The sequence below is a fragment of the Hippocampus zosterae genome, chromosome 4 (assembly GCF_025434085.1).
Source record: "Hippocampus zosterae strain Florida chromosome 4, ASM2543408v3, whole genome shotgun sequence".
In the NCBI taxonomy this organism is placed as follows: domain Eukaryota; kingdom Metazoa; phylum Chordata; class Actinopteri; order Syngnathiformes; family Syngnathidae; genus Hippocampus; species Hippocampus zosterae.
Window position 1 is genome coordinate 24,501,167 of NC_067454.1, and position 27,686 is coordinate 24,528,852.

Sequence of the window (27,686 nt, forward strand, 5' to 3'; positions counted from 1 at the left end):
TTGACAATGACATTTGTTATTCGCCAGTGGTCGTCCCACGCGTTTGTCATCGTCAGTATGTCATTATTTCATGCCAGCCAAATCTGTCATCATCAGTACATCACTCCGTCATTGTTACTGTAAATCGTGCTTCCATTAACGCTAAATTACAGTTCGTCAGCACTATTTTAGAACTGTCGGCCAGTCCCTAACTTTGTCTGCGTTATTTTAAACATGCTTCCATCATCGCTCAATTATAGTCCATCGCTATTTTGGGACTGTCAGATCTTCTTCTTCATTGGCATGGGATCGGTGACAGCCAATTGGTGTCAAGAATGTACTACTTGCTACATCACATGCTTTCGCATCACAAGAGGAAAGTTTAAACGCACACGCACGCACACACACACACACACACACACACACACACAGCGGAGGTGACGGGTGACATTAAAGCAATATGAGACAATGTCATTACGGTCTGTGGGAGAAATGTAAGCTATATACAACAAAGACGGCTTCATTTATGGGTCGAAAACTGTTGAATAAAATAGTGGGTGAGTCAGTGAGCCAATGTATTCATTTGGAAAATGGAGCGTAAGGTTCAGTTTCTGTCTGGCAAATGCAATATATTAACAGAGTTGTTGTTAAAAAGCCTGTGATGAGCAACAAACATGAATTTGGAAGTTCTGGTGTCTCTGTCCCAGGAACCTATCCTACCAGCAGGGTCCTCAAGAAGCTTGCTGTCTGGTGTGGACATCATTATTTCCTTCTGGTCGTGTTGCAGTGGACAAGCCTCCCACCACCATTGGCTTGTGTGACGGGTTCTGATTCTTGTTTGTGCCTAAACAGCAGCTAAGGGTACCCGCCCTTTTGGGAACATCTTGGAGGCAGTACTGATGTGCACTACATGCTGCAGACACGTTCATTCTGCTAGGGAACTTAGCGTGATCACGTAGGCAATGACAATGAGAGCTGCAAGGGCATCGGGGGAAAAAACAAGCCCTAAATCTCAACCAGGGCTTTGTCTTTTTCATTGGAGTTAAGCAGAGTTGGGTAGTCACGTGATGCCTTGAATATGTGCAGTGGACACATTTATCAATTTACAGAAGGCTTTAATTGCCTTGTGTCAGGAAAATTGGTCTTAGTCATCGGTCATGAGTCTTCCAACAGGATTCAGTAAATATTCTCTAGTACGGACTCGTGTTTGTGCTGTCCAATTTGTCCTGATAACAGAAATTCCTCATTTGGGAAATGAGCATGGTACATGTCCTTTATGAATCTGCAAGTATGTTGACAAAATGCAAGTGTAACAACACAATCAATAAAATAAAAAAATATACTGTCCAAAAACTGTTTATATAACAAAAGCTGCAATACAGGTGTATCCCAAAAAAATCACAACAGTAAAATACGTACAGCATTTTAATGTTTATTTTATTCTGTCTTGGGGAAAAAAATGTGTATTTTGAATTGTTTTGTTGGATGCATTCTTTGATTTATGACAATGTTTGCCTGCGTGTCATACAGTTTTCTTGCTAGTTGCAAGTAACTGTCCCGTTGATCACCGATGTCTGGTAATTTTGTGCATACTGAAGGAGTTTTGTTGCCATTTGCATTGCTTCCTTGCTGGATGGTGGGTTGTCATCATGAGTTGAATCGATGTCTTGTTTTTTCGTAGATTTGCGTCTTTCCGACTCCAAGTGTCTGCTGGATATTTTTAACTTTGTGTCCAGCCTGCTCAAACGGATGCATTTCACCCGCTCCACTCCAGTCATTACAGTTCTTCAACGTTTCGATGCGATGATTTACATGACATAATTGAATAAAGTTAAAATCGGTCATGTCGAGTGGGTGCTGCCTTTAAGCTCGTGCCGCGTTCTCCAGGACGTAAGTGAATAAAGTTAAAATCATTCACAATTACAGTAAAACGCACGCCAATAAAAAGTCGCTTACACATCTTCGTTTAGAATCTGATGAATGAAAACGGCAAAGCGAACACGTTTCTTCGTTCATGTCGAGTGGGTGCTGCTTTTAAGCTAGTGCCGCGTTCTACAGGACGTAAGTGAATAAAGTTAAAATCATTCACAATTACAGTAAAAAGCACGGCAATAAAAACTCACTTACACGTCGTCATTTAAAATCTGATGATCGAAAAACGCGAAATGAAAACTTGTTTTAGCGTTGTGCCTTTTCCGTCGCATCGGGTGGGCGTTGCGTGTATTTAAGCTCCCGCGGCATTCCACCTCCATCCGGGTTATGGGTAGCGGAATTTCCGCTTACGCAAGTTCCGGTAACACGTAATATCGTAGTCAAAATGTTAATGCGTAGGACTGTATTCCGGGTGAAGGATATTCCTTTCCATAGAATTCCGGGGATTGGAATATTTACTGTGTTGACCACACTAAAGCTAAATACACCCAAGACTGACTACCGACAAACAACAGAGCCTGAATAGAAATTTGTTGAAACTTTAATCTGTACGAAGAGCTGAAACATGGTAGTTTGAAAGCCCCTGGAGTAGTTTTCTTTTGAGGAGTGGGTCAAAATGCTGCAGAAGTCTCATATACAGTGACAGTAAAAGGGTCATGACAAGGTTTAAAGGTGTGTGTGTGTGTGTGTGTGTGTGCGTGTGTGTGTGTGTGTGTGTGTGTGTGTGCATACGTGCGTGTGTATACCACAATATTCATTTCATTTCTTATTCTTTTATCCTTTTCAATTGCCTTTATTAGCTTCGGCCATTGTGGGTTTTTATCTCTTTGACAGAGAGAGTGGGAAGAGTTCGGTGAGGCCATGGAAGCCGACTTCCGGACGGCTTCGAGGAAATTCTGGTCCACCATCCGACGTCTCAGGAAGGGGAAGCAGTGCACCACTAACACTGTGTACAGTGGGGATGGGTCGCTGCTGACTTCGACTTGGGACGTTGTGAACCGGTGGGCAAAGTACTTCGAAGACCTCCTCAACTCCACCAACACGCCTTCCTTGGAGGAAGCAGAGCCTGGGGACTCTGAGGTGGGCTCTCCTATCTCTGTGGTTGAAGTCACCAATGTGGTTAAAAAGCTCCTCGGCGGCAAGGCCCCAGGGGTGGATGAGATCCGCCCGGAGTTCCTCAGGGCTCTGGATGTTGTGGGGCTGTCCTGGTTGACACACCTCTGCAACATCGCGTGGTCAACAGGGAGAGTGCCTCTGGATTGGCAGACCGGGGTGGTAGTCCCTCTTTTTAAAAAGGGGGACCGGAGGGTGTGTTCCAACTACAGAGGGATCACACTCCTCAGCCTCCCTGGTAAGGTCTATTCAGGAGTGCTGGAAAGGAGGGTCCGTCAGGAAGTCGAGCCTCAGATTGAGGAGGAGCAGTGTGGTTTTCGTCCCGGCCGTGGAACAGTGGACCAGCTCTACACCCTTAGCAGGGTCCTTGAGGGTATGTGGGAATTCGTCCAACCAGTCTACATGTGTTTTGTGGACTTGGAGAAGGCGTTTGGCTGTGTCCCTCAGGGAGTTCTGTGGGGGGTGCTTCGTGGGTATGTGGTGCCGAACCCCCTGATACGGGCTGTTCGGTCACTATACCACCGATGTCAGAGTTTGGTTCGCATTGCCGGCAGTAAGTCGGAATCGTTTCCAGTGGGGGAAGGACTCCGCCAAGGCTGCCCTTTGTCGCCGATTCTGTTCATGACCTTTATGGACAGAATTTGTAGTCGCAGCCAAAGCGTTGAGGGGGTCCGTTTTGGGGGCATCAGTATTGTATCCCTGCTTTTTGCAGATGATGTGGTGCTGTTGGCTCCTTCAAACGGGGCTCTCCAACTCTCACTGGAGCGTTTCGCAGCCGAGTGTGAAGCAGTTGGGATGAAAATCAGCACCTCCAAATCTGAAACCATGGTCCTCAGTCGGAAAAGGGTGGAGTGCCCCCTCCGGGTCGGGGAGGAGATCTTGCCCCAAGTGGAGGAGTTCAAGTATCTTGGTGTCTTGTTCACGAGTGGGGGCAGGAGGGAGCGAGAGATCGACAGGCGGATCGGTGCAGCGTCTGCTGTGATGCGGACGTTGTATCGGTCTGTCGTGGTGAAGAAGGAGCTGAGCCAAAGGGCGAAGCTCTCAATTTACCGGTCGATCTACGTCCCAACACTCATCTATAGTCACGAGCTATGGGTCATGACCGAAAGAACGCGATCCCGGATACAAGCGGCCGAAATGAGTTTTCTCCGCATGGTGTCCGGGCTCTCCCTTAGAGATAAGGTGAGAAGCTCGATCATCCGGGAGGGGCTCAGAGTCGAGCCGCTTCTCCTCCACATCGAGAGGAGCCAGATGAGGTGGCTTGGGCATCTGATTCGGATGCCTCCTGAGCGCCTCCCTGGTGAGGTGTTCCGGGCATGTCCCACCGGGAGGAGACCCCGAGGAAGACCCAGGACACGCTGGAGAGACTATGTCACCCAGCTGGCCTGGGAACGTCTCGGGATCCCCCGGGGAGAGCTGGAAGAAGTAGCTAGGGAGAGGGAAGTCTGGGCTTCCCTGCTAAAGCTGTCGCCCCCGCGACCCGGCCCCGGATAAGCGGTAGATGATGGATGGATGGATGGATGGATGAACAAAGTCATCAGTTTTGTTTGGGAATGGTATCATCTATATATATATATATATTGCGCATCGTCCCGCACGCGGTCTGTCCTTCCGTCTGTCCCTTTTCAAAACGTACCTACTTCCCCGCGCCGCCACTGCGCCGCTCAGGCAGTGGCTCACTACGATCGCGCGGGCATCTTAGCGAAAAAATGTTGTCTACCCACAAGCATTGCAATGAAATTGTTAGTTATTTAGTAGAGCTAAACATCTCTTTATTTTCGCGATAAGCAATGAAGATGAACAAAAAGTTGAACCAAGCAACAACACTTTTGTGGGCCTTACCAGCCTTCCGCCTTACCAGCCTTCCGCAGGAACTAGCTGATGAGCCGCCCGGAGGGCGGCGAACCACCACCTTACCAGCCTTCCGCAGGAACTAGCTGATGAGCCGCCCAGAGGGCGGCGAACCAGCTAGTTACTATTATTACAATATTTGCCAGTACACCATATACATCTACAACAGGCCAAATGTTCAAGAGATTCCGACAATAACATTGTATGATCATCACATGCACACTATTTTTTAAAAAATCTGTTGAGAAGCAGTATGTACCTGGAGTCACATCCTTGAACTGAGCTACAGTGCATCGCAACACTCCACCAGTCATCAGAACTAGATTGAGGTTAACACTGGATACCACGGGTTTTTCAACTTCCGTGTTTTTATAGTTCACGATGCCTGAATTAAAAGATAGAGCCCTTTCACCCCCCCCCCCCACTCAAATAAAAACATTTAACCTTTACTGCGGGCAGAAAAATAAAGAAATATATCAAAGCAGACCAAGCACGCAGGAGCCTACCAATAACATGTGTACAAGAGATGTAAAGAAAAATGAAACGCTGACTGTAATTCAATTAACAGGTGACTTTCACAAACAAGCTATGCTGGCAGTTTCTTTGGAAATAGATTTTTTAAATGAGGTTTCGTCACATTGGTGCTTTATAATTTGCATTGAGGTTATACTTTCCTCAAGATATGAGAGCACATATAGTTGGAGAGAGAAAATGTTCCAGCCCTTGTGGACGATGCACTGCGTAGGATGAGAAGGCCTTTTACTCAGGCTTCCAATAATATTGGTTAATTGCAAGATTTCTCTAAACTTGCATCACGAGTAGGCGTCGCAGAGTTTACAGCAGGGGTGCATTGCGGCTGACAGAATAGTGTTTGGAAACTCTCTCCTAATTGTCATTCCCTGCTCACAGGTGTATTTTTCTTGTAGAATCCCTTGAGAGAGGTTTCCCCAGAATCTACGTAAAAGGATTCCTGCCCACGCCTAGGTCTTAGGTACATCTCATTTTCAGCCTCCCTCAGTTTGCTCATGAACACGCATACTCACTGTCATCGTGGCATTGTATCTCCTCGTACTCTCACTCTCATCGTTTCATTTTTTATTCCTCTTTTTACTCTGAAACACTTTCTCTCTCCGATCTTATAGATCCGGCGGGAGAAGTAACATCCCCCTCACGCTGTGCAGAGTCGTGGGCCCATTCTCTGACAAATGACACGCTTGGCCCACGAGCTCTGTGAGGGAGGGGGATGGCGGGAGGGGATGCTGAAAGTTAAGAAGGGAAATGGACTTGATTGGGCAAAGTAGCTCAGTAACAATGAGGAGCATCTGATTGGTCCCAGGCAGCAAGTTGTGAGACACACTGTAAAAACTGCAATAATATATCACACCTACATATGTTTGCAGAACTGACCACAAACCAGACAGTACTCAGAAAGGTGAAGCTGTCAAGTATGACATTAAAAAGGGTAAAACATTAACCACCATCCTGTAAAAACATTTGTCTAGACAGTCAGTAACATAGGCTTTGGCTTGTGTTTAGGAGTAGTTGATCGGTTGTAATAAATCACTTACGGGTTTTCCTTTGCTAAGTCATGGGCCAGGGAAATTGCCGTGGGATCCCGGTCTAAGGCCAGGACTGTCACGTCAGAAACCGCTGTAAGGATTGCTTTAGTATGACCACCACCACCAAATGTCATGTCGAGGACCACCTACAATGAGAGAACATAAAAAAAATACATTTTACGAAACACATGGACAAAATGTAATGTCTGACATCTATTAGAGACACAATAAAACCTTTAAAGAATGGAATGTAAAGTCAATTTACAGACGGTTGTTGAGTTCCACCAACAACCTTAACAGTTCACTCCACTTTTAAAGTTGTCCTCAAGTGAGGAATGGTAGGTAATGCCAAGGTTGACCTTGGCATTAACCATTTCATTCACCCTGTAACCTGATAACATGATGAGCTGTCCACTGTAGTGACCACTGTCTCTGAAAGGGTGAAGTTGGTAAAGTAGCTTTTTGTGCTTGAGTCCGACTTGAGTTGATTAAATTTGGGCATGGTTGCTGCTGTTGAAGTGCAGTGAAAAATGAATAAAAGAGCTTAGTGTATTACCGGTGGGTCTTTTTAATCCATCATAAATTGATTAAAAAGTGTAGTGCTGGGTAGTTACAACTAAGATTTTCTTCAAATTCTCCACCAGCAGAATTCTTCATGAAACCATGGAAGTTGCCCATGGCATGCAGTTATAAATACGGTTGGAGGCTATCATGTGTTTAATTGGTTATTAAAGACCTAACCCGCCCCCGAGCCCCCAACATTCGTGCAACCTAAAACAATTTTGAAAATCTCCAGTCATTGTTGATATGGCACGTGGTTCTGAAAAACCTTCGTGCAATCACATAAATAAAATTTAAGTGGCGGTGGTATGAGCCAAGAAAACATTCCTCTTTCATAACTTGATGAAAAATCAAATCTCACAATTCCACCAGATTGCAAGGTGTCCCATGGATGGATGGATGGATGGATGGATGGATGGATGGGTGGGTGGGTGGGTGGGTGGGTGGGTGGATGGGTGGATGGATGGATGGATGGATGGATGGATGGATGGATGGATGGATGGATGGATGGATGGATGGATGGATGGATGGATGGATGGATGGATGGATGGATGGATGGATGGATGGATAGATAGATAGATAGATAGATAGATAGATAGATAGATAGATAGATAGATAGATAGATAGATAGATAGATAGATAGATAGATAGATAGATATACACTTATATACACACATATACTGTATATATCAAACACACACACAATTTACATTTTTATTTGTACACTTTCACAACAGCTGTGGCTGTGTGTGGATAAGTTCAGCACAGCGCCATCTCATTTCAAGAATGTTGTGTTTTGGACACCACCTGCACATTATTTTGTGAGAGTGCGCATGTTCTCTCTGTACTTTGGGCGTCCAAAATGCATGACAAACATGTATGATAGGTTTGTATAACACCACACTGATTGTGCGTGTGAAAAGGTGTCTGTCTCGTGTCAGCCATCTTACTAAATGGTGATCGGTCCATGGTGTAACTCACCCCAAACGCACAAATTTATTTTTGGAACAGCAAAAGTCATTGCAATGATTATCTTATAGGAGTGGTTCCTTGTGAGAGGTACCAAACCCAACCAGTTCATACGCACATTCACCGAAGTTTTTTAAAAACTTTATGACGTACTATCACGACAGTCACACGTTGACAACTGTGTGAACTAAATTTCCCGCAGCACTGATCGGACAAGCAATGTAATACTATCATCTGCAGCCAGTGATGGCCAAGCGAGTGTGTCATAACTAATTGAAATGTTGAGTCGGGTATGGCTTAACCTCCATGGCAGAGGCACCGTCGAACCCCTGAAACCGATTCACCGAAACCCTAGGATTCGATCAAACCCAGGTTAAGAATCACTGCCTTAAAGGTTCCGTAACAAAATATTAAGTCACTTTAGTACAGGCCAGTTGAAGCAGTTTTCTTTTAATTTGTACTGTCACAAAAATAAAGCAATGTCTGTCAGCATTTTGTCTACTGGTGAAGCATGGACTCTGGCCCCTGGATTGCTAGTGCAGTTCATTGAGGGCCTTCTGATTGGGACCTTGCGGTGTGTGCGATGTCATTGCCCCGTGGATCTGGTGTCCACCATTGTCCTCTAAGAAAACTATCTTGCTGTCCATCAGGTGATCGGCATCAAACGATTGCGGAGCTATACTCTTGTCCTTCTCCAGCATTATACACCCAGTCTACCATCTCTCCCCACTCATTCATACAAATTCTCCATTGCACCCTCTCTACCTCAGGACCCTGCCACTACAAGAGCTACTCTCAATTCACGGGGGGTTTCCTCAAGTGTCTGGGCAGGTGTGTTGGCGGTGCAGGCAGCCTGGTCAGCAGTAAATATCTGCTATTGGAGGTTGGCCAAGTCCACCAATGCCCTCAGCCGGTCCAGCAGGGACATGCAGTCTTTCAGTAAGAATTCAAGGGGGTATTCACCAGGACTTATTGAAGTATTATGTTATTGTTGTGGTGTTGTGGTTTTTGGTATTGCATATTTGAGATAGCAACATGATGGCAACACTATTTTGGAAGACATTGTCCCTTGCACAGACATAAATGTCATCTTTGGAGCAAAGCTTAGAGGTGGGGCTCAACCTGCACCCATCAGGCCTGGCTGGACACAGCCCAAAGAGGTCATTTGGCTATCCCATGAGCTCATCCCCTGTGGGATGGGCCAAGGGGTCTGGTGCACAGTGAGGTGGGTGGCTGCGCAAGGCAGGGAACTTGCCGTTTCTAATCCCTCGGTATAAAAGACATTTGAAGGGACATTAAATGTGACCTTTCAAGGATTTTATTGTCATACCGACACACATTTCCACATAAGGTACAAAATGTAATACCTAAAGACCCTGGTTAGCCTAGTGAGTCCAGAGATATGAGAAAATAAATAAAACAAAAAATCAAGATAGGGAACATTTTTATTTATGTTCTGAAAATGTGCAAAGATGAACATGCAGCAAGATGTAGATACAGCAGAAAGAGGCTTGAATTTCACATGATGTTTACCTCTTTGTACCGGGGTGGAGGGTAGGGGGTGGGGGGATTAATTGTTAATTTTTAATTGGTAAATGTACAGGGAGAAATAGGAAAAGGGTAGGGTAGGCAAGGAAAATGGCTACAGAGGACTGTTTCAGTCTAACAACTTCTGGAAAGAAGCTGCACTACTTCAGCTAGGTGGTCCTGCTCAGGATGCTTCTTAGGCTACTGCCGGAGGGGGGAGGATGGAAGAGGACCCACAGCTTTGTGGGTCAGTGAGGCAAAAAATAGGGGATGGGAAGAGTTCAGTGTGGTGAACGACTGCTGGACAGCTTCGAGGGAATTTTGGTTCATCATCCAGCATCTCCAGAGGGAAACGTAGGGCATGATCAACACTGAGTTCAGTGGGGGCGGGGCTCAGGAAATTGTGACTCTTGGGGGAATAATTAACTTATAAGAATGATGTTGCGTTGATGTTCGGCCAGCATCCATGTACATGAGTCCAGTACGTATTCATGGAGCTAGATCGTGGGGCAGACTCATAAATACATCAATGAAATAGTTCTGGTGTCCAGGCTCTCCTTTAGAGATAGGATGAGAAACTTGGTCATGAAGGGAGGGACTCAGAATGAAGCTGCTACTCCTCTTCATCAAGAGGAGCTAGATGAAGTCAAGTCAAGTCAACAGTATTTAAAGAGCACTTTCAAACAGCTATCGCTGCATACAAAGTGCTGTACATGGAGCGATTTAACATATACAATAAACAGTAAGACGAATCAGTAATAAGTAATAAGTAATAAATAAGCAGTAAAACCAGTAGCAAATCTAAGTCATGCTGTGTCAAACGCCAAAGAATACAAGTGAGTTTTGAGGAGGGCTTTAAAGATGGGCAGCGAGGAGGCTTGCCGAATGTTCAGTGGGAGGTCATTCCAGAGAGATGGACCAGCAACAGAAAAGGCTCGATCCCCTCTGAGCCTCAGTTTAGTTCTTGGTACGTCTAGCAAAGACTGGTCCACAGACCTGAGGCGCCGGGCAGGGGTGTAGGGGCGTATGAGCTCAGAGAGGTAAGGTGGCGCGAGATTATTCAGAGATTTGAAAACAAAGAGGAGGATCTTAAAAATAATTCTAAAATGAATGGGGAGCCAGTGAAGGGATGCCAAAGTAGGAGTTATATGCTCCCTCTTACGAGTACCAGTCAAGAGGCGAGCAGCGGCATTCTGTACCAGCTGAAGGCGCTTAATGGAGGACTGGCTGACTCCAAAGTACAGGGCGTTGCAGTAATCGAGCCGGGATGTGACAAAGGCATGAATTACTGTCTCAAAGTGTTCATGTGAGAGGAAAGGTTTTATTTTGGCCAGCTGTCTAAGGTGAAAGAAGCTGGATTTAACAACGGCACCAATTTGCCGATCGAGTTTGAAATCACTGTCCAGTTTAAGTCCCAAGTTTGAGACCGTTGATTTCAGATAAGGAGATAGGGGGCCCAAGTCTACAGGATGGAATGTACAAGGTCCACTGGGGCCAAACAATATCACCTCTGTCTTCTTTTCGTTGAACTTCAAGAAATTTTGTGCCATCCAGGTTTTGATTTCTTCCAGACAGGATAGGAGTGGCCTTAATGAGAAGGTGTCTTTCTTGCTCAGTGGGACATAGATCTGGCAGTCATCTGCATAGCAGTGGAAAGGAATACCATGTTTCCTTAAGATGGAACCCAATGGGAGCAGATACAGCGAGAACAGCAGAGGCCCCAGAATTGAGCCCTGTGGAACACCACATGACAGGGGAGCAGTGCGTGATTCAGAGCAGCCAAGGCAGACACGAAAGGTCCTGTCAGCTAGATAGTGACTCAGGTATCTGGTTGGGATGCCTTGTGGATGCTTCGTTGGTAGGTTGGAGGCCCAGCGAATAACTTAGGTCATACCGGAGTGACGATCACCACCATTAGACACAAACAGCACCAAACCACACCACACCACACGTCCTACTCTGCTTTTTCCATTACAGGTGCCGGACGGGATGAGACCGGATCAACTGTCTTAAGCCTCTCACAGCGAGTTGGGGTTCTACTGTAACATTTCACGAGTGGGCAGTTTCGACCACTGTTTTCAAAATAAGAAATCCCGCGGCATGATGCAGCAACATCGCAAAGTATTGTTCAGCCTATCAAATGTACAAAAGCTTTCACAGACAAAGAATATCCTGGTCTTAAGCCAGCGAGACAGAGCTGCCGTCCACCCACCCGCCGTCAAGACAAAAAAAAACAGTGAATACAGACACACATATTTTGTGTTTCACATCAAGATTGAACCGTAGTTACAATTTAATATGTATTATGGCCGAAATAGTGCGATCGTGATGTCACAAGCGGCATGCAGAGCTCGCCACCAGCGCTCATTCATTCTGAATGGCGAGCTCAGTCTCATTCATTCGTCTGCTTCCCCAAGTCAGCGACTCGTTGTCCTCCAACGTCCGAAGCCCTCCGGCTCTCTCCCAAACACCTCGGGTGGGGGGAAGAGAGGCTCCTGGCTGCGGCTGGACACCTCTCATTCAATTGAATGGGACCTGGCGAGTGATTTGTGCGATTGTGAACGTTTTTACCGAAGCTTCATCCAATGGTACATATGACATTGTCAATATGGTTCAGTGTTGTCGTAAAACACATATATTTATTGTATATGCTAAATTTGTATGACTTTGGAAATGACTAGCGCGTGGCTTTGTCTCACTCATCTAAAACCAGGAAATGAGCGTGTATAGCGGAGTTCCTTGCTGCATCACTGTTTGCCAGTCAGATTTCATTGACGACATGGCCCCACTCTGCTCCAAAACGCCGGCATTTGCTCCAAAACGCCAGCATTCAGAGATGGTTTTCAAAAGTGGTTTCATTGTAGTTACTTGGCCCCCAAAAAGTCTAATGGAAAAGCGAACATCCGGAGCCAAGCAAGGACACCTTCGTGTGAAATGGGGCGAATGGAAAAGCCCCTTATGTCTCTGAGCTGGCCAGGTAAATCTTCAGAATGACCCCGAAAAAGCTTTACTCAGGAGAGACAAGAAATCAAAACTTCCCTGCTTAGAATGCTGCGTGTGCTACACAACCCCAGATAAGCGGAAGAAAAAAATGGATGGATTGTTCTCCTTTAAAACTCCATATCATGAAAAGATCATTTAAAAAGGAGATTCACTTCAACGAACGAACATTTTTCTTCTGGATTTGAAGAAAATTGTCTTGAAGCATAACCAACATGGCCGCATAAAGGTGCTGTATCATGACTGAACAATTTATGTCTGTCAGACAACTGAGGACAAAAACATTTTCGAAGAAAGAGATTCAGCCTTTCCAACTCTGACTGCCTATACTACAAATAAATGCAGTCATACAAATAAGAATACAGAGTCGTCAGGTTAATTTACTCATAATTTCAGATTATAAATGACAAGGAAATGTTAGCCATTCCCACAAAAAACATTAAACATGTCGATCGATAGTGACGTGGAAAGTGGGCTGTGTGTGTGAATGTGTGAGGAAAGAAATGATCAATGGCGGTTCCCTCTCCTTTTCAGCGCACAGCAGCAGACGGGAGGGGGAGTGGGCTAGTGGGATGAGTCACGCGCATAATGAACTTGCCTGTTGTGCTATTCAATACAAAAAAGAGAAAAGGAAAAGCAAAGAAGATTGGCTTTTTATAAAACCAGATGACATACGGTAAAGTGCACATGAGACAAACTAGTTCATGACTGAAGTGTGCGGTATTTGTCACATCAGTATTTTTATACCTCTTGAGTAAGATCTAGCCAAAAGAACAAATGCAGTTTCTGTTTGTTTTATTGCTACAAGTGAAAAACAACAACAAAACAAGCACACCGTTTACACATGGGGTATTAATCATGACAGGTGCATGTGTATTCACATACAAATCGTAGTTGCACTACAAAGGTAAAGAGGTTTGATACCATATGAACCTATTCAGCACATTCAGTGTTTACAAGGCCATTTACTTGCTTCATCTTCGTCAAGCCATCGGATGGGCACGTCTGGCATTTGTGCTGATAACAAAGAACCACCCTTGTGGTAAAATATAGGAAGTACACCATCGATGTCATATGTTTCCCTACCTTTGAGATTATATACAGGTTTTTAATCAAGCTAATGGCTGAATATTTTCTTCTTGATCAAGGGTGTGTTATATCTACCTTTCCCAGCAGAGGGAACAGGAGAGTTGGAGTAAGGCGAGTGGTGCAGTGAGGCTGCAAGGTGGTACAGTATGTTGCAGGACACTTCAGCAGTCACCTCACAACATCGTGAAATTGATTTCCCCTTCCTAAATTCAAAAGCCATGTGCAAAATGGACTCTCACTTTGTATTTGTGAAAAGTATGGTGAATGGAAACCCATATGGTTAGGGTGAAAAAAAGTGGCCTGATTGCAGCCCATCTTATGGTTGAATTCATTAAGGGGAGCAGGAACCTGAGAGAAGCCGGAGTACTCACCTAAATCCTACCTGTGACTCCCAAGCCCAGGTCAGTTACAGTGAGGGATCTAAAATGTCATTGTGAGGAGTTTTTACAGATCTTGTTACACTAACGGACAGACCATCAGGTTGACAGAGACACAGGTGCAGGATCGCTTTTCTTGTTGCGTCCGTTGCCATGGCAAGAGTGAAGCTAACCGGTTTGCATTTCTTCTTCTGGCATACAGAGTTCATGGTCAGACATCTGCACAGTAACCCGTTCATGACACGAGAGAAATTATGAGACAAATTGAGTTTTTACGACTATTATTTGGGTAGTTTATCAGTAGCATAGTGCAATAATAAATGATAAACCTTATTCTGGAGACAAATCTCACTTAAAACTTCTGCTTTTCTCAATTACACTGAGTAGTTACATTGAACAGTATTTCAAATTAAAGATTTCATGACGCGCTCAATCATTTGTTTTGATGCCAGATTTGCCAGAAGTTCGATTTTAACTTTTTACAACACAGACATACAGTATACTGCATACGGGAAAGTTGTATTTGTTTGTTTGTTTAACTTCCCCCTGCACAGACACTGGTTTCCACTTTCTTTCTATGAACAATATTTATTTGGCGGAAAGCCTTTGTTTGCATTAGTGTTACAGGTAGGAGGCAGCATTGGGGAAAGGGATCATCAAAACAGATGGCTCGTTGAGTAGAAAACCTGATAAAGACATGACAGCTTCCTACAATTAGTCTGTCAGGCTTATGTGCATACTGAACAGGGAGGTCTCAGATGCCTACCTTTAACTACGTGAAAACAAAACTGCTTGTGTAAATTGAGCTAAAGAGTGAGTGAACCATACAAGAATACAAACACATTGACAAAAGTCTTTTCCAGAAGGCAGCCCAAATGGCAACTTGCATGTTTAAATATTTTTTTCTTTCTTTTGTCAGAGGAATGCAATAGAGTTGCAACAAATACTTTAACTCCTCAGCTATTGAGTACTGTTTGCAGTCATTTGGCAAAGTTTGATGAGAATAGGCATTTGAGCTAGCTTTGAGAAAACATGTCCATGCATGCAAAAATTCTTTTTCTTTAACTGCTCCCATAAACCTGAGAGAGAACACAGAAAATGCATCAATTTTCTCAACAGCTCATCCTCACTAGCTTGCCAAAATTAAATATATGAAATAACAAATTAAAAATTAAGAAATTAAGACAAATGAACAATTATCAAAACAGGAAAGGTATTTTAAAATATTGTACAGAAAATAAAACATTGCTATCAACATTAATATGTGACAAACAGATACTGGACGAATGGTTAGCTGGACAGACGGACAGATGGAGTTAAAATTTGCAAAAAAGATAAAAGGAGAAATTGTATCTTCGTGTTAGACTTTATTTGTTTCCACTTTTGAAAGAAAACTATTAGAGTAGCAAGCCAGTATCTCACTGAGGGGTGAACATCACCACATACGTCCACTTTGTTTCATTTCAAGTGGGATTACATTCATATCAAATATAAAGGCCACTTTGTTACTCAAAAAAACTTGCAGATTCACCAACAATTTTGAGAAGTCTCCCTCCCAAGCACTTTCCGACGACCACACGGTTCGCATATTAGACTTTGTGGAGGAACAACGCCTTGACTCTGAGCCTTTCCCAGATGACAGAGCTTCTCACCTCATCTCTACGGGAGAGCCGAGACACTGCGGCTTGTGTTCGGGACTTTATTCTTTCGGTCACCAGCCACAGCTCGTGATCATAGGTGAGGGTAGGAACGTCGATCGACCGGTAAATCAAGACCTTCGTGTTCTGGCTCAGCTTCCTTTTCACAACTACAGACAGATACAGAGTCTGCAACACTGCCTACGCTGCACCAATCCGCCTGTCAATCTCCCGCTCCCTTTACTTGTGAACAAGACCTTGAGATAGTTGAAGTCCTCTGCTTGGGCAGGATCTCAATCCTGACCTGGAGAGGGCTATCCACAAATTTTTCGATTGAGGGCCGTGGTCTCAGATTTTGAGGTGCTAATTTTCATCTCGACTGATTCTCACTCAACTGAGAACCACTCCGGTGACAGTTAAAAAATTGCGACTTGAAGAAGCTAATGGTACCACATCATTTGTAATAAACAAAGATGTAATACTGAGACCACCAAACTGGATGCCCTAAATACCTCGGTTGCACCTGAAAATTCTGTCTATAAAGGTTATTAACAGAACTGGTGACAAAGGGCAGCCTTGGTCAAGTCCAACCCTCACTGGAAAGGAATCCGACTTACAGCCAGCAATGCAAACCAAGATCTGACACCAGTCATACAAGGATCGAATATCCCGTACTAGGGCATCTGATACCCCATACTCCCAGAGCACCTGGCACAAGATCCTCCGGGGTATACAATCGAATGCCTTCCACAAGTCCATAAAGCAAATGGAAATTGGTTGAGCGAATTCCCATGCGCTCTTGAGGACCTTCTCGAAGGTGGAGAGCTAGTTCATTATTCCATGGCCAGGAAGAAATCCACACTGCTCCTCCTGAATCTGAAATTCAATTTTCTGATTGGAACATCATCACCAGCACCCCTGAATAGTCCTTAACAGAGAGGCTGAGGAGTGTGGCTCTCCTATAGTCGGAACACACTATCCAATCCCTCTTCCTAAAAAAGTAAAGACCCACCAAGTGGCAGAGCACTGCTTGAGTTCTGATCGGCGGGATATTACTTCCAATCACGCCCTTCCAGGTCTCGCAGCCATTGCCCACGTGAGCACTGAAGTCACCCAGCAAAACGATGGAGTAAAAAAAAAAAAAAAAAAAGCATGAATACTAAAATAATGATCTTGTACACTTCCATAATGGAGATAACTGAATATGCAGGGAACCAACTAAATCTGTTGGACAAATGGCTACACAGGCTGATTGTACATTTTGCCATCAAATGGAAGAACATTTTTTTTTCCATCACTATGCAGTGCTGGCATATTTAAAGAGGTATTTCTGATGGAAAAAAAAAATAGTCAATATTAATCATGATACCAATCCCACCGTGAACATCCTGTCATAATTCTTTCACTTTCAACCTACCTTGCAAACTGCCCCAAAAAAATATACAACCAGGTGACCTTGTGGAGGAGATAAGACATCTCATTTTACTTGAATTATTTTGAGACTACAGATAGTATGTGACTGTATGTATTGTGTTAATATTTGTTGACGTGCATTTTTTAAAGTTATTATTAATTAAATTTTTCATTGAAGACACTTCTTTGTACCTGAGCATTGAAAGATAATTGAATTCAATTGAAGGTAGTTTAATTATTTTTTCATCTAACATCATCAGTATATCAGTGGCATTAAAAAAAAAACAACAACAATGGCACTATCCTTTATCGTGGTAGAATCTGGGAAAATGTATCGTTCGAGAATTTTTTGTATCGTGACGCCACCATCCAACAAGGATGCAACGTCAACAGGGAGGTAACAGAGTCATGTTTTGAGCCAGAATCGATAGCACTGGGTGTCCTCCTTTGGGCCCCTGAAGGTGTGATAATAACCTCTGTGGATTTTCCGACTGACTACGTTCTTTGATTAAACATAATTAAGAACAGTCATTGTTATGCATGACAATGCACCATTTTACACTGCTACGGGCATACTGTAAAAGGAAAGAAACATGTGTGGCCACCATCCTCCCCTGATGATCAACCCTAGTAAGCAAAAGGTCAATGAGGGTAGGACACAATAGTAAAAGATCTATGATGATAGGAGGCCATTCACAGCTAAACAGCAGCTCTAGGAGAGTGCTGCGACATCCTGGAAAGAAATTTAAGATGAAGCTGTCCAAAAACTCGTAATTTCAATGGTTGAAAGAAATGCGTTAAAATGGAACTTGACCTGTCAATTTGTCAATTTGCATGGGTCATAAAAATATGAGGAAAATATTTGCAAAACAATTTGTAACGCAATTTGAATCACAAATTATTTTTGATTTAGTGTAGATCTTTGTCACCCATCGGTGAGGGTTGTTTGTGTGAGGGTTGCCTGTTCACTTCTTGTTTTATTTTGAAAGAATGACACTCCTCTCGTTTCAGGTCATTTACCCTTCTTCCTGTGCCAGTCTGATTGTCAGCCCCGCCCTGCTTATTTCCATCTGTTGCCCCTTACCTTGTGGTTTAAATGGTCCTTGTCTCCCTTTGTCCTGTACCAGTGTGTTTCGTCCTTGTGCGTGCACAACAGCATCTCGCCAAAGATCTAACCAGTCCTTGCCTTTTTTTCCACATTCTTGCCATTTTGAGTTGTCAGTAGCTGATCCTCAAATAAATGTATCTTTTTACTTTGAGCCCTGCAACTGCGTCCTGTATCCAAGCCTGGTTCTGACAGTCTTTGATAAGTACATTGAAACCTCTTTTGAATATATCGAGAACTCCAACAGTTGTCAAAGAACATCGCGCAATAATGTACAATAATTTACAATGGCATAGTGTTGATAATCTGTAAGTATCTTCCTATGAACAAATTATTTGGTTATATACTGCATATTGCAAACAGTAAACCGGTTTACAAAGCTCATAATCAAGGCTTGACACGCTCTAAAAATAACCAATATATTCTTTCATGTTGTTTCCATGGTTCTGTACGTAACTACCAAAGGTGTATTGCATAGTTATATTGTTGTCATTTAGTGATGACCTTTTTGACCAGACCAACTTAATGATCCATGTGTTTGTAATGGTAGCCTATGTGTACTAAATAGTCCCCACTAAAAAATATGGGAAAGGCATTTTTAAACTGAAATCCCACAGAAAAAGCCACAGATTCTGAAGAATGATTCCAGACAAATGATCATAAAAATGTCCTCCTGTCTAAATTTGTATATGCAGTGAAACCAGAAAAACAAAAACACTACATCTACACGTTCTGGAATTTTGGCAATATCTGAACCTAATAAAATTGTAGAACATATATTATTGAACAAAATCGCCATAGGATGCAACAGAAAAGCCGAAGGGATAACTTTGTTTTACAGCAAACAAGAAATAAGGTCAAATATGACGCAGAGCATCTATTCAAAATGATTATGCGCTTCATTGGTGCCAGCTATGAAAGATTTCTTTTAAGTGTGGCATGGCTGTCAATACAGTGTGCCAGGGCAACAATGCAAACTACATAAAGCTCAAGAGAAGACAGAAAAGAAAAGAGGAGGCAGAATCATCTAACTATATTCACAAAATGTAAAGAAGCATCGGAAAAGATGGCTTTCTCTCCTGAAGGTGAATTTCATGGCACTAAAGGAAGACAAAAGAAGAACAGGGCCAAGTCCATTAGGGAGAGCAAAGAGGAGTCAAGCTAAATGAAGGTTTCATGGTGGAAGACATGGTAATAGGGAAAACACATCTAGAGGCATTTAGGAAGATGCGTCCAGTCGTTTGAAGACTGGAGTGACAATGCAGTCACGAATGAAAGGAACTAGGGAATGAGATGGGGGTAGTGAAGGTGGCTTCAGGGACGGGGGCTTGACAGGGGTGCTTCTTCCTGCTCCCATATGGTCAGATAATTACTGAAGTTGCCCTAGGACTTACTAGCATAAACAGTTGGAGTGTATTTTTTGATGTTTACGAGATTGTTCTGCAAACTGCCAAGCGGCATCAATGGATTAACTGATACTGTATGTATTATGTCATTTTATTTTAATATACAGTGTCAGTATATTGGTGATGGCCACCGATATAGTAGTGGCTGAGACAGCATTGCCATTAAGTTATTGTTCTTATTCTTTTGTATTACTATTCATATCATAGAGATACAAAATATAATTGTATATTCATACTATAGCAGTACCAGTATAATCCAGTGGACAAATGCAAAGTGTGTGTGTATGTATGTATGTATGTATGTATATATATATATTAAGGGTGTGGAAAATAATCGATATTAATCGATACATCGATGCGTACGTGCGCGATCCGAGTGCATCGGCTCATTCACTGGGTACGACGCGATTGACGGGTGAAATCGCGATTCATCACGATGCATTGATGGGTATCGGTGAAATCGCGATTCATCACGATGCATTGATGGGTATCGGTAAAATCCGATTCAATCGCCGTTTCATTCATGTTAAACGTCACATATCTGCCCTTTCCTAGGCGCAATGAATGCACCATCATTGCTTTGCGTTTTGTGTTGAATACGGACGGTAGCCGTGCGTCACATACAGTCCAGTACACAACGAGCGAAACATTATGGAAGTTAGCGCACGCAGCAGCAAGTAAACTACTATATTTAATGCAGCCGCAACATTCAAATCTTATGTTTGGAAATACTACGGCTTCGAAAAGAAAGACGGAAAGCTTGATAAAACCTCCGTAATTTGCAAGGAATGTCGCACTAAGAAGCCATACAACGGCAGCACCACAAATATGCAGACCCACTTAAACCGATGGCACCAGATCACCGACAAGTTTCCCTCCCGCTTCCCCGCCCAGTTCCTCGTCGGACACCGGAGAAACTCTTGGTAAACCAGGTCAGGATCAGAAAAAAATTGCCTCTTATTTTGGGAGTCCCCTTGCAACTCACTGTGACCGCGCAATGGCTATAACTAAGGCCACTGCTTATTTCATATGCAAAGACCTCGAGCCTTAGCGTGGTGGACAACGAGGGTTTCAGACAGCTCGTGCACGTTTTGGAACCCAGGTATAAAATACCAGACAGGTCTGTGTTCACTTACAAACATATTCCCGATGTGTACAACAAAGTAAGAAGTGAGATTACTGTGTCGCTGAACAGTGCGCAAAGAGTTGCACTTACAGTGGATGGGTGGACATCTTGCGCTATAGATTCATATACATATATATATATATTATTATTATATTTCATATAAGACACTCAGTGAGAATAGTCTGTTTGTGTTTACACTATAGCAAAAGCTGTGAGTCTCAGGTGCCAAATTGTTTACGTTTTCTTTGCACAAAACCCAATTGTGAAAGGGCTTAAATAAGTTGTTTTACAAGTTCTACTCTTTATAAGGAATAAAGTGGTATCCTTTTTGTAATACCATACTGAATTCCATCTTTTTAAAAGCTTTTTTCTTTGCTTATTTGCATCATGTTTAATTGCACAATATCGCAACAAATTGCATTGTATCGTATCGGATCGCATTGATTTGAACTTAATGTGTATCGAATCGTATCGCATCGTGACGACGGTGAAACGTATCGCATCGTATCGCCAGAAAATTCCATGTATCGTTTAAGTATCGCATCGCTGGCAGTGGATCGTGATGTGTATCGAATCGTCCTCAGTGCTGAGATTCACATCCCTAATAAATAATCCTCATCTCACCCCTCGGGTGGTGTCTGTCCCTCATTCAGCTCGGGTCCTCTACCAGAGGCCAGGAAGCTTGAGGGTTCTGCGCAGTATCCTTGCTGTTCCCAGCACTGCACATTTCTGGACTGAGATATCCGATGTTGTTCCAGGGATCTGTTGCAACCACTCATCTAGTTTGGGGGTCACTGCCCCGAGTGCTCCGACCACCACAGGCACGACTGTCACCTTTACCTTCCAGGCTCTCTCCAGCTCCTCTCTGAGCCCTTGGTATTTCTCGAGTTTCTCATGTTCCTTCTTCCTGATGTTTCCATCACTTGGGACCGCTACATCCACTACAACGGCTTTTCTCTGCCCTTTATCTATGATCACGATATCTTGTTGGTTCGCCATTACCATCTTGTCAGTCTGGATCTGGAAGTCCCACAGGATCTTCGCTCTGTCATTCTCCACCACCTTCGGAGGTGTTTCCCATTTTGACCTTGGGGTTTCCAGTCCATACTCCGCACAGATGTTTCGGTAGACTATGCCAGCCACCTGGTTATGGCGTTCCATGTAGGCTTTCCCTGCCAGCATCTTACACCCTGCAGTTATGTGTTGGATCGTCTCAGGTGCCTCTTTGCACAACCTACACCTTGGGTCTTGTCTGGTGTGGTATATCTGGGCCTCAATGGCTCTGGTGCTCAGGGCCTGCTCCTGAGCAGCCAGGATAAGTGCCTCTGTGCTGTCCTTCAGGCCAGCCCTCTCTAGCCACTGATAGGACTTCTTGAGATCGGCCACTTCAGTTATGGTCCGGTGGTACATCCCGTGTAGGGGCTTGTCCTCCCATGATGGTCCCTCTTCCAGCGCCTCATCCTCTGTTCCCCATTGTCTGAGACATTCTCTGAGTACGTCATCCGTTGGAGCCTTCTCCTTGATGTATTCATGGAGCTTGGATGTTTCATCCTGGACAGTGGCTCTCACACTCACTAGTCCCCGGCCTCCTTCCTTTCGGCTTGCGTACAGTCTCAGGGTGCTGGATTTGGGATGGAACCCTCCATGCATGGTTAGGAGCTTTCGGGTCTTAACGTCCGTGGTCTGAATCTCTTCCTTTGGCCACCTTATTATTCCTGCAGGGTAACTGATCACTGGCAGGGCATAGCTGTTTATTGCACGGGTCTTATTCTTGCCATTGAGCTGGCTTCTTAGGACTTGCCTCACTCGCTGGAGGTATTTGGCCGTAGCCGCTTTCCTTGTTGCCAGTTCGAGGTTGCCATTGGCTTGTGGTATACCAAGGTACTTGTAGCTGTCCTCAATGTCTGCTATTGTTCCTTCTGGGAGTGAGACCCCCATATATATATATATATATATATATATATATATATATATATATGGGAGAGAGAGAGAGAGAGATTTACTACTGAGAAGCAGCCATGTGATATATGTTTATAATAGCAAATATGGTTGGAGTAATGTAAATGACAAATTGTAATTAATTTTAGGCATTATGTAACTCCTTAAACAAATTAGTAAAAACTGAGAGCAAAAATAAAGAGAGTTCTTTTAAAATGAATGGGATAGGTTTACAGTTTTTGAAGTAGCCTTCCCAAAACCCGAAGCCAAACAGGTGCACTCTTCTAAAAATGTTGAGCACATTAAAGGCCAACAGATGCAATATAATTTCGTTTTTGATGTTAACCAAAGGTGCTCGAAACAAGAACTGTAATGCCACTCCCAGTAATATAAGAGCATATATTCAGGGGTCCACATAAAAATGCGGCATGGTTCTCAAATGAGTACCAGAGGTAGTTGTTTTGTGCTCACGATTTTCCTGATACACCAACCTCATGGATGAAGTGAAAGACTTGGACAAGGTTTATCGTTAATATGGGTAGATATGTCTTTTTTTTTATACCTGAATCAACTTTTCTATTTCTTTTTTTTCCTAGCTATAACAACACAATTATTCCAGGGCTACAGAATGGCAGCTCATTAAAACTACATTTTACTGATTTGTAAAAAAGACATTAAATTCATGCGGCTCGTGGTCGACTGGTTAGCGCTTCCGCCTCCCTGTGCAGAGGTGCAGCGTTCAATTCCGGCTCCGGCCTTCCTGTATGGAGTTTGCATGTTCTGCATGTGCCTCCGCGGGTTTTCTCTGGGTACTACGGTTCACTCCCACATTCCAAAAACATGCAAGGCAGGTTTATTGGAACACTCTAAATTGTCCCCAAGTGTGAGAGTGAGTGTGAATGGTTGAATGCGTATGGTCGTCCATCCATATTTTGAACCGCTTTATCCTCACAAGGGTTGTGACAGTAGGCGGAGGACACCCTGAATCGGTTGCCAGCCAAACATGTAAACTTCACACAGTAAGGCCGAATACCTCTGCACTGTGAGGTCGACGTGCGAACCACTGGACCACTGGGCCGCCTGTACCTCTCTATGTGTGCCCTGCAATTGGCTAGCAACCAGTTCAGGGTTTCCCTCGCCTACTGCCCTGAGACAGCCGAGACCCTTGCGAGGATAAGCGGATCAGAAAATGGATGGATGGATGGACATTAAATTCATATTTACCATAATCGAGTTGCATTACTTTTTTGAAAAATGAATTGCCCACCTTTGACTTGCGTTATGTGACTCTGTTATCAACTAGCTTGGCACAGTTCTCTATGGGCAGCTATCCACTTTTTTTTCTTCTTTTTTTTGCACCACGGACAGCTTCTGCATAAGGACATACTTTGAGGACGGTGAAACTGTGGAGCAGCGACACGCAGATAACTGTTTTGCTGGCGGCCCTGCTGAGACATAGTCGGCCGCCGGCGAAAGACGCCATTAGCGGTGTGTGAGTGGGGCGCCAGCCTAGTCGAGCATGCCACCACAAAACTTGTACGAAGGCTACTATGAAATGCGCCGCGAGGGTCAACTTCAAACTAACAGGGAAACAAATAAGACTGCACTTGGATATCAATGCCGTAATTAGCTCTTATTTTGAAGTTGAAAATAAGCATTGTGGTGGCTGACTTGACTTTAAATTCAGGCTGGGCTGACCTATTCAAACTGTGCAAAAGCGCAATGACAGCCTTGAACTGGAGCGCAAACAAGCATATTCAATGTGCAGTTTTGTTGATATAGGCTAAAAAAAATAAATAAAAAGTCCTTTTGTGGTGCACCTTACCCCATGGGACTGGGGTAAATTGAGCCATCTCCCTTTTTTTTCTCCTCCCAACATCCCCATGCCTTCCTTTTTTTTAATCTTTCAAACGTGGATCCTCACCATCTGTCCTTTATCTTCCTGTCTGACTCCTCCACATTCCTTTCATCTCTTCTTCCCTTCTTTCCACCAATTTTCGCAACCTGCCCATTTCACTCAATATCATCGGTCACAAACGCACAGCACGGGGGCCTTTTGCGGCCCCCAACTTGAAAAGTTTAATGTTAGAGCGGCCTTACCGTTTTTCTGTGTTGGTGTGTGCGTGTGTGTGTGTGTTTTCTTTTTTTTTAATCACTTTTGGGTTGCCATTGCTCAGGCTCATGACAGCTTTTGGTGAAACCTAATTTTGAAGTGACACCAAGTGGAAGGAAAAGATAACCTGTCACCCAGTCCCAGTCATGCCTTTTTCAAAAGCTGCCGTGATGAGAAAGGTTGGTGACAAGAACAGCCAATTTCAAGAAAAAATAGGAGACGGAGTGGTTTTTTTTGGGGGGGGGGGGTTGTTTTTTGTTAAGCAAAGGAACACACGATATGTCTTTAATGCACAGAGAAAGATGCATTGCTCAAGAAATCAGAGAGAAATATAGACAACTTACGACAGAATCACTAACATTTTTCGTTTGGAACAAACATGTTTAAGTGCAGCAATGTGACCGATATGCAAACAAATATTAAATAAAACTATAAACATGCTTTGACTGGCTAATAAAACGATCTGATATTGAAAAATAAATCAATAAATACGCATAGATCGTATCATTAACTCAGAAACACTACAGTATACTGTATATAAAAAATCCATGAAATGGAAACCTTCCCCGAAACATTGAGTAACATGCTCATTTTTATTTTTCTTCAGAACGAGTGTTGCCGCAACTCTCTTCTACATCATAGTTGAGATGGAAAACAGACAGCGGTCATCAGAGGATATATAGCAAGTGTTGACCATCCACTTCTCGATGTGAAAGACATCCGCAAAAAGGTACCCAGACAAGCTCACTCAGGAACTAAATGTACTTGTAAATTGATTGTGTTTATGGTCATGGTTTATGATGCAGCTTTTGGCATGTTCTGTCCGTTTTACTTGTGTTTCAGCTCTCGCAGAAGTGAAGGGCGTCTCCCTCCAGCAAGCGCACCTGCTGGTATTTCCCCAACAAGACTTGGCAAGTATTTAAGGACTGCAAAGTTGGCTAGTGTCTTGTCGTATTATTGACCTTGCTCGCTGGAGTGCTTCAAGTGTTGTTTTCTAGACCTCTCGACACTCTCCAGAGTCGCTCTCGTCATTCTTAGATTCTAGTTTGAATTATTTTTTTTTACTTATTACTCTTGAGCTTCGGCTTCGCGTTATTGGCTTCTTGACATTTTGTTGGCTTATTCTTGGTGTTCCCTAGTACCTTGACTTTAGCAAGCGCTTTCGTTTATGCCTTGTTTCTCTTGGCTCCTCGTGACCAGCGATTTCTGTTTGTACTTTGTCGATGCGCTTTTCCGAAAAATAAATACTTTTTGTTATCGCCCTTTGCCGGCATTTCTGGAATCCCAAAATCTTATTCGTTTAGGTGCAGAACGTGGCAGCTCTGGTACATGTGATGAAATCAAATGTGTAGCTTGCCATCACTGAATATTTACGAACTGCAAAACATGCAGCAATTGGCTGACAGGTCACATTGAAGCAAGTTGCGTGGACGAGTGCAAACAGGGAGAAAAGTCTACACCCCTGACACAGAAAAAAATGGTTCTTCCAAAAGTGTTATCGTTAAAGAAATAAATAAATCATAAAAAATAATAACAGTGGGCCTTTACATCAGAACAGTAGAGCTGGTAATCCTGTGTAATCTATATTTATCTAATCTATTATCTATTATCTAAATATATCAAATTATATATTTAATTGTAGTATTATTTGTAGTTAATAACTGTATATACTAATTACAGTTAATTATAATTCACTGCGTAGGTAACTTAAGTATATTTAGCGTGAACGTGAACACATGACAAGCAAACGACATAAAACAAGAAGCCTTGTGTACAGCCACTGCATTACGAATCATCTTAAAAGTATAGCAGGAGATAAGATGGAAACAAGGAAACTACCATTACTTGCAGAGGTGAAAAGTGTCCTGTAATGTCAAGCAGATATGCTCTTCTCGAGCAAATTAGTCAGGAAACAGAGTCAGCAATGAGTGGGAGCACTCTAACTGGGAATAACAGCACTTTCAGGGTGAAGCTGATAACACAGATTGTGATGGTCACACAGATAAGGTCAATGTCTCACATTTCTGTCGGGCTTGCCTAATGCTGCTTCTGTAATGATCCTTAATGTAATCTAATACATGTTTGGGAAATCAGCATGCATCTTTTACTGATCAAAAAGCGTTTGTTAGGTTTCAAGGCCAAAGCTGATGAAAAGCGTTATTCTATCACACAAGTCTTACATGATTTGAGACTGAAAACAACTCTAAAATCAGCAATGAACTGGCCCTCAAAGTCGCTTTTTCATGGTCAATTCTCAAAATGGTCATCGACCTTTGAAGCCTTGCTTCACCAAAATAAATGTCAGGGAAAAAAATCCATTATTTTTTTTTTTTTTTTTAAATCTGGTCTCCACAATCTGTTTAGTAGACCTTCTTTCGAATTGGCTGAATTCCCTGGTAGGATTAGTCAGCCTATGGGTGCTTGAATTGGCACCCAATTGCTGCTTCAGACCAAAGTGGCTGATTACTGATTGAAATAAACACTCACAACAGAATACACACCTTGGCAAAACGTATTCAGTTTGCAGGCATACTGTGGCAATTACAGCCGTCTCTCCATACCACCGAAAGGTCAGAACCGTATATATATCACATACCGGGAACTAAAATATGCCTTATGTCCTTTTTCTTTATTTTTTTATAAAACACGAACAACTGAACCAAATACTGACTATAATACATTCATTAATAATATTTATTTTTGCATGATCTGCTAATCTGAGAATATAGGCAATTTGTATCCAAAGGTCATTAAGGCAACCCCCGCCCCAAAAAAAAAACAAGCAAACAAACAAAAAACCCGGCCATTATTTTAGCAAGAGAATGTCAATGGATGGTGGAAACTAGGTTTTTGAATCCGGTCTCCAGCCTCCCTGTGTGGAGCTTGCATGTTCTCGTTGTGCTTGGGTGAGTTTTCTCAGAGTCCTACAGTTTCCTCCCATACCAAAAACATGCATGGTAGTTTAAATGGACACTCTAAATTGTCAGTGTG

At 43.2% G+C, this 27,686-nt stretch overlaps 1 protein-coding gene across 2 annotated transcripts in view; it reads right to left on the reverse strand.

Annotated features, from left to right (window-relative positions):
• The window catches only part of mettl15 (methyltransferase like 15), an 80,397-nt gene that overhangs the window by 30,543 nt on the left and 22,168 nt on the right, over positions 1 to 27,686 (reverse strand). For both annotated transcript variants that reach the window (XM_052063244.1, XM_052063245.1), the window contains one exon: positions 6,444 to 6,580. In XM_052063244.1, the coding sequence (XP_051919204.1) occupies positions 6,444 to 6,580 (137 nt within the window). The remainder of the gene's footprint in view (positions 1 to 6,443; positions 6,581 to 27,686) is intronic.